Source organism: Macrobrachium rosenbergii, chromosome 50, assembly GCF_040412425.1.
Source record: "Macrobrachium rosenbergii isolate ZJJX-2024 chromosome 50, ASM4041242v1, whole genome shotgun sequence".
NCBI classification, from domain to species: Eukaryota; Metazoa; Arthropoda; class Malacostraca; order Decapoda; family Palaemonidae; genus Macrobrachium; species Macrobrachium rosenbergii.
The window spans coordinates 25,280,001-25,288,057 of NC_089790.1; the positions used below are offsets into that span (position 1 = coordinate 25,280,001).

Genomic DNA, 8,057 nt, shown 5'->3' on the forward strand with positions numbered 1-8,057 from the left:
AATTTGTAATTATACTGAATAACTGACTTCAAAAGCAGCTATATCAATCTTAAAATTTTTTATTTTCTTTTCAAACTTATTGCTGCTCAGTTCTACTTTCGAAGGCATTTTGAGGCATTCTTTATTAATTACTCCCTCATTGAGGGGTAGGGCCGTCAGTGCACATGCGGTGCACTGTAGGCATTACTTAAGGCTCTTTGCAGCTTTCCTTCGGCCCCTAGCTACAACCCCTTTCATTTCTTTTACTGTACCTCCATTCATATTCTCTTTCTTCCATCTTCCTTTCCACCCTCTCCTAACAGTTGATTCATACTGAAACTGCAAGGTTTTCCTCTTGTCACTCCGTTTCAACCTTTTTACTGTCAGTTTCCGTTTCTGCGCTGAATTAACACTTAGGTCCCAGCCCTTGGCCTCTGACCTAAATCCTTTGGTCTATTCTTCTATTCTATTGAATAATTATTCAGTATTTACTGAGTTGGTTTTATGCCCTCGTTATGTCATAAGGCATAAGGCAGTTCCTCGTTGGGAGAGTCGGTAGGGTTGTGGGCTAGCACTCGCTAGGCCCGAGTTCGAGTCTCCGGCCGGCTAATGAAGAATTAGAGGAATTTATTTCTGGTGACAGAAATTCACTTCACGCTATAATATGGTTCGGATTCCACAATAAGCTGTAGGTCCCGTTGCCAAGTAACCAAATGGTTCTTAGCCACGTAAAATAAGTCTAATCCTTCGGGCCAGCCCTAGGAGAGCTGTTAATCCGCTCAGTGGTTTGGTAAAACTAAGGTATACTTAACTTATGTCATAAGGCTCATTGCAGCAGGCTGTTAAGGTTTGTTGCACGTTTCAGTAACAATGTTGTGTTACAAGGCTGGGACATTAAGCCTATCCTTGGTCCTAATGATTAACAACAAGAGTTCATTTACAGAGCCATACTGGTCTCATGTTACTGTGTTCCTAAGACATAATTATTTTTAAAGGATATATGGAATACTTTCTGATATATAGCTAAGTTCATTTACGAGAGCATTAATGGAAAGTTGAAGATCCCCAAAATTTACCTTACCTTTGCATCGTCTTAGTGATGGTACCCCTTGCTCCGACGATCAGCAGTTTTTTGCGACCACATACTGTCACGCCTGCTACAGGTTCTCTCTGTTCCCGAAGTAAATGATAGAAAAAATGAAGCTTTTGAATTATCAAAACAATTAAAAGGAACAGTATCTATTAGGAAATTATATTTTGGAGAACCTTTTTCTGGTCTCTTGCCTATGCGATTGGAAACCTATAGCAACCTGTCCGGATTTTTTTTCTCTAAAACAAGACATTTCATGAAACATTTACCATAGTTCGGAGCCTCCTTAAGAATCTGCCACGCGGAACAGTTACTTACATGAAAGGAATGGTTACTAATTACATTTGAGATGTCATATAACAAACATATTTCAGTGATAAGCAAAGGAATTTAGTTTAAAACAAACATTCCCATAAGTAAACCCAAACATATTTCAGTGATAAGCAAAGGAATTTAGTTTAAAACAAACATTCCCGTAAGTAAACCTTAATGTTTGGTACAGTATTTTCATTATAAATGTTTAGGAGGAAGTCAGGGATGCTTGTTTTTCTCCCGCATATCTCCCTATCTCTTGTATGAAAAGATAGACTGTATCTGGTTGCAAAGCTTCGTCGAGGGATAGAATGATGGTGTTGCTTTGTATTACAGTTACTCCAGATCAGCCCTGGGCAAGTATGTAGCTCCACTGCCCTGTGGAAGACTAATCAAAGGCTGAGGGACCTCCCCAGACAGTATAGGATTCCAAATCCTTCCCAGAGAAGGTGGAGTGGCCGCACTTCCTAGCTGCCCTGACTTATTTTTGCCTTTGATGGAGGTTGTTCCATCTCAACGGGGACTTGATAATCCATGGCAATTATTGGTCTCCAAGGAGCGTGCCTAGATAGGCATATTAGAGTTCTCACTGTGATGGTCACTTGTTTGGAAGAGGGATGACGATCGCATTCGATCCTTCAAAGGCAGCCGGTTTGCACACACACCAAGAGCATTAATGTTCAATATAAATATGATTTAATTTTTTAATTTATCTATTTATCTGTTCGTTTATTCTAGTTATTTTTGGTGTAAAGCTGCGTGATTAAATAATAGTGTTGTTGAGGACGGACTTTAAAATATTGATATCGATTTGTACCCTGTCGCAAGAAAAGAAGTATATATGAAAAATTATGACTGCCCATTGCAAGGATATTTCATCAATATGTGATATAAAAAAAATATCAGTATGGGCTATAACATAATAAACTGTGGGCTTTAACATAATAAACGAAGATGTCAGCAATATGCCTGAAAGAGAGACGGGGCTTGTGAGAATTACGAGGGCGATATTCATGTAGCCGTCTACTAGGATATTTTTCCTCAATTTCTCTTTGCTATTGGTTATTTGCTTTCAATGATAAATTTTTAAAAATAAAATATCCAGAATCAAATTTTTGCTAATAATTAGAACAAATCCTAATTGTTGCATTTCAAAGTTCTCTTCAGCTTACCTTGGTATGTGTAAGGAGAATATATTTGGGCGTTGGAGTAAATAACTTTTCCTGTGAAACATCTCTTCCTCTTGCTCCCACGCCATTGGCTAAGTAAGTTATGAGACCGCCCCAGCTTATCCCCACAGTACTGGTGCTTCCCCTTGAAAATACAAAATAAATAAATAATAAAGTCTCGGATGCTGAAGTTGAAAAAAGGGACAAATTACAAAAAAAAAAAAAAAAAATGAGATGCATAAGTATTAAGATTTACTCAGTAAGTTCTGACGCAGTTTATGCTCAGTGACGGGATAATGGGTAAATTTTTCACTTCATGTATACTTGTTGTGTCTGTTCGAGGTTTTGCTACTTTAGTTTGTAATGTTTCAGGTGTTGAAAGAACCCTAGGGCATAAACGTTAATATTATTTATTTGTGCAGGCAGCAACTGGATTGCGGAGAGAAAAATGGATTAGTTACAGAGACCTACAATATATGCAAGACTTATGTATATATAAGTAAAGTCCAGGATACAGAATCGTTGTTTGATGTTAGACAGGTCGGAGTTTGAATAGTACACGGACAGAATTCCAATCCCATGTGAGCCAGGTGTCAGTTTGGTGGCAATATGAGTTTCCACATAGTTTTGAATCTTCTTGGGGCCAGGCATCAGTTGCACAGTACTGTAAGACCTTTCCCGCTAGCTTTGAGTTACAGGTAGCTGTAAGTGAATTCTGTCAAATCTTTTAAGGTTGCATTTCCTCATTCGTTTGCCAAGTACAGTTGGTTGTCTGACACATCATTGTTTGGGTGTTTCTGAAACAATGACAACGCTGGTTGATGCAATGATGCCAGGTTGGTTATCTTTAGAAGATGTATGCATTCACTTTGTAAGAACCGATTGCATTTGTGAAAAGTGCGGGAATTCAGCAAGACTGTCCAGGTCTACAATTTTACGTGTAGCAAGAAGTACCCTCGTCTGAACTTCGTATCTTCCTTGGATTGTTTACCGTATGAATGACTAAGCAAAAGCCCTATCTTTGCGTTTCTCTTGGCAATTATCCCGAGGCAATAGCGCCTTAGATTGTTTATGTTTCCGTGTTTGCATTGCCCACTAATACATTGTTAAGACAAACAGCTATGCCTTCTGAATCTGACCTCTTTTAATATGCTTTTTGAGTGTCAGTGTTCGACGTGACATGCAGATTACTTTCTTTTTCTTCAGAGATCAGTTAACCTGTGAAGTGCACAATTAATCAGAGAAAACTGCGAATCATGAATTACTCATATATTCCGTGCTGATAAAAAACAAGGAAAAAATGCGCCGAAGTTTCTTCAGCGCAATCGAGTTTTCAGTATAGCGTATAATCAAGGCCACCGAAAATAGATCTATCTTACGGTGGTCTTGGTATATTGCTGTATGAGCCACGGCCCGGTGGTGGCCTGTCCTATATCGTCTCCAGATGTACAATTATGGGTAACTTTAACCTTAAATAAAATAAAAACTACTGAGGCTACAGGCTGTAATTTGGTATGTTTGATGATTGGAGGGTGGATGATCAACATGCCAATTTGCAGCACTCTAGCGGCAGTAGTTGTTAGGATCTGGGGGCGGACGGACAGACAAAGCCGGCCCAATAGTTTTCTTTTACAGAAAACTAAAAAAGCTAAGATGTTTCAAGGTCGTACTTAAATGTGGCAGAAAGCTCCTTGGACTGTATTCTTTTTCCGTCGTTTCAATATCTGAACTGCACATCCTCAAAGAAGATTTAATATTTGGTACTGCGAGATGTTGTTGTCAAATTTGCCCGAGTTATGTGGTTATCTAAGATTACTTTTACCTTGAATTGTCCAGGGATAAGTACCTCGTCACTGGTAGCGGAATAAAATAACTGAAATATGTTCTTTGCCTTATCTTATGGAGCTCTCCCATGATTCTTTCAGACAAAAAAATATTTAGGGCTCCTATGTCAACCTCGAAATTAAATTTTTATTCACTTAAAGAAACTGGTTGCAGTGTATCACTGTCATTAATACTGCTTGTAACACGCTTTCTGCATATTCCGTTTTCTTCTTGAAATTACCCGTTGTTTCACTGGATTTACAGTTTATAGTGTTGTGATACAGCGTCTGCAACAGACCCCCTTGAATGAAAATGCGTTTTCTCTGTGGGTAGAGAGGTCCCATTTTCTTTGTATGTCCTCCATTTGTTTCAGTTCGGTTTGGAGGTAATTCCTTTGCATCGGCACTTCTTATCATACATTTACCTAATGTTCTACTATACTGACTTGATCCATTTGTCTACCATCAGTTAGAATATTAGAGTCATGTAACTGAAAGTGATTTTTCAATTATGCTTTCCCTGTGAAGTTTTGGGTCATTCCACATGTTCACTAACAGTACCATCGCGTAATTGCATTTCTCACACCGTTCTTACTTCGCACATTTTATACCAACACTATATCTCAAAAACTGCTTTTATTAGTTTTCCTCATCTGCATTCAGCAGCCACACTTCAGTGCAACAAATGAGATTCGGCTCAACAGTCCCATTTTGCTTGGCAACTTTTACTGCCTTGGAAGCTTCTATTTTTCTATGTGTATGAGAAAAAAAAAACATACTTTTGAAGGCAGTAACAATGGTGATCACATACCCATAACTGCTGCTACTACTGCTCATGTTACTGCTGCTGCTACTAATATGGGTTCCTGGAGGGCCACTAGAAGAAGATGTCACAAGAGAGGCAGAGGTTGCCGTGGTAGCAACAATAGCATCGAATATTAATCCACAAGCTCCTTCAAAACGCTCTGTGTCTGAAAGATGATAAATGTGCCATTGTTTTGAAATGCATTTTCAAACAAAATGTTTCCAGTACTCTTTTGATTTTATATGACGATAACATTAATAAGCCCTTCGTTAGATATATAAAACATGGTATTAAGGAAACGCTTACTTCTGAAACTAGCTGTACGTTAGAAAGAATAAAATACGGACACTTTCACAAACAAAGTTGCAGCCACGAAGAAAAAGTTTTCCTTCATGGCTGTAATTTTGTTCGTATAATCATCACGTTTTTACCTTTCCGTGATTTAAAATGAAAATATATATATATATATATATATATATATATATATATATATATATATATATATATATATATATGTTATACTGTATATGTATATATATAGTATGTAAACAAGATTTCAGCATGGTCATGCAATAGGAAATGTTAGAGTAACTTAACCATCAATGATTTTTCCACTATATGCATATTTATAAGCACAATCTAAACCATTTTTTAAATATTTTTTCCTTACCAAGCAATGCTGTAATGGCATCGATGAACTGAGGGCGAGTTAGGAGTCTCGTCTCTTCTTCATCCTCCCCACTGACTGACAGGGAAGCTCTCCCTGGCCACCCTCTGTTGTGAGGAAGAGTCAGAAAACAGGATCAGCGGTCCAATAGGTGATGGTCGTAAAAAGCAAATTAATTTCTGTTATTAAGAAAGGTGTGATGGGCTAGACTGATAAAGAAGGTAAAAGGGACTAAAGGCGCATGAAGAATTTTACTAACATCTTGTGAAAGTGCAGTTCATTTGTAGCAGTTTTCAAGTCACGATTGAAATCAGTACCTGGGCTGAATGAAGTGGCGTCTCAACATCATAAGGTGCTCGGGTGTCATAGCTGACCAAAGCTCCTCTTCAGTGGCTGTAACTTCAGATCTGAAAAACAGGCATTAGTCAAAGGCTAACCAGTTCGGTGTTATTACGAAAATAACCAGACATTGTTTTCGTAGATAATACATTACGTGGTGACTGTTGGTTGCTGGGGGAGAAAAAGCCCTTGGTTTATACCTTCATCATACAGAAATATTTCTCTTGAAAAGTTAATAAATGGACAGGCAGGCAGGAAGATAAAGAAGAGAAAACACAGAGGAAAACAAGCAGTAGAAAATATATCAGATTGTGACATCGGATGTATTATTCCTTGTCAAAATGAATACCCTGGCTGAAGTTTCTGCTAATGAAAAGGTGTATATTAATGTTTACTCTTTGGAACAATAAATTCAACAAGATTACCAGCTACTTAAAAATTTGTCCCTCATGAAGAGTCTTTATAATTGTCAATTAGTCTGGTAACCGTCTTCTACTACTGTTTTTTTTTATGTCTCAAGCGGGAACTTTCTCGAAAGTGTGTCTATACAGTACATAAGATTCTTTTCACAGCTACGTACCTCAGTGAAAGAGCCGCGACTGTTATCATATCTAGTGCTCGGAAGTAGCTGTAAAGCCAGTTGTTTCTGAGAGCGCAATATAGAACAATACTACTTAATAAGGTAACGGGAGTTACCATGTTTATGGAATCTTAATGTCGTGGAAAAATGTACAGCACTGTGGCCGTTAAATTTTGCTTTAATTGGGGCCCATTGTCAAGAGCATTCTAAGAAAAGCAGTCTTATAAATGTCTAATATAGCTTGTATATATTAATAATAAATCATTTATCAGTACCTATGTTTCGACGAAAGTGTTGTAAAAAAAAACTCAAACCATTAAAATCGAACCATTAAAACTCCCAAAGAAAAACTGCAGCAACTCATTCACACCAAAGAGTTTTTCTTAGTATGTATGATTTTACATCGTTAAAATATCAGTTAATGCTAATAGGTTTCATTAATTGTGTATCATAAAAGCTAAACCATTTCTTCGCAGTGATTGTTTTCCTTCTTTTGATAAATTTTCCACATCAAAGGAGAATGAAGGCATTCATGGAATCATCCCAGTGTAGGTTATGTGGGAAAATTAAAAGTTAATATTCACTCCACTTTGAACATAACAGTTCGTCCTCATAGCTTGATAAAATGTTGTATTCTTGGTAGGGTAAGTTTCGTCGGCTTGTATTCCGCTCTGTAAATTGGTTCAGTAACTATTGGTATGCTGAGCAAGCATTACGCTGCGGTATCTTAATGCTTTCTCATTCCTAGTATTTAAAGAGATGTCTTCGAACTTCCAAGAAATCTTTATTTAGAATTAAGCATTTTTCTGTGTAACACACTGTGAGTAAATTGTAGATTTGCCCATTAGTGAATTGTAACCGCTTTTGTCTTTTGTAAATAAAGTGAAAATAGATGGTACGCGTAGCTAAATGTTGTTGGGCGATTGGTTACTGACCTGTCATGATAAGTTTGGTGATCGTCTTCTGATACGCTGGTGCTCGCTCTGCTCAGCCGAATTCTTGGCGCTGGTTGGCCCGCCATTATCTGGAAAATCAGGGACTCGCTTATTATTACCGTTTTTTATATGGTCTTTTTAGTTCTTCATAATGTTGTATTATAAAAATTGTAAGCCTTAGTTTTATTTTTATCCAATTCAATGTTTGGAGATATCTTGTAAACGCAACACTATTACATTCAATAAATTTGATTGTAGTTTACACACAACACTGTAACTTTTTCAGAACAAACGGCACTCGCTGTTAGTATCTGATGTTCATCATTGGTGTTGGGGGGCGGGTAACTAAGCTATCCTA

The 8,057-nt window shown here is 37.6% G+C and overlaps 1 protein-coding gene across 1 annotated transcript in view; it reads right to left on the bottom strand.

Annotated features, from left to right (window-relative positions):
• The window catches only part of LOC136832926 (uncharacterized), an 8,694-nt gene extending 909 nt beyond the window's left edge, over positions 1 to 7,785 (bottom strand). The window contains exons 1-6 of the mRNA XM_067094586.1: positions 7,700 to 7,785; positions 6,163 to 6,252; positions 5,849 to 5,952; positions 5,153 to 5,344; positions 2,554 to 2,771; positions 1,061 to 1,149 (exon numbers count right to left, since the gene is read on the bottom strand). Coding sequence (XP_066950687.1) covers positions 1,061 to 1,149; positions 2,554 to 2,771; positions 5,153 to 5,344; positions 5,849 to 5,952; positions 6,163 to 6,252; positions 7,700 to 7,785 — 779 coding nt within the window. The remainder of the gene's footprint in view (positions 1 to 1,060; positions 1,150 to 2,553; positions 2,772 to 5,152; positions 5,345 to 5,848; positions 5,953 to 6,162; positions 6,253 to 7,699) is intronic.
• Positions 7,786 to 8,057: the final 272 nt, after the last annotated feature.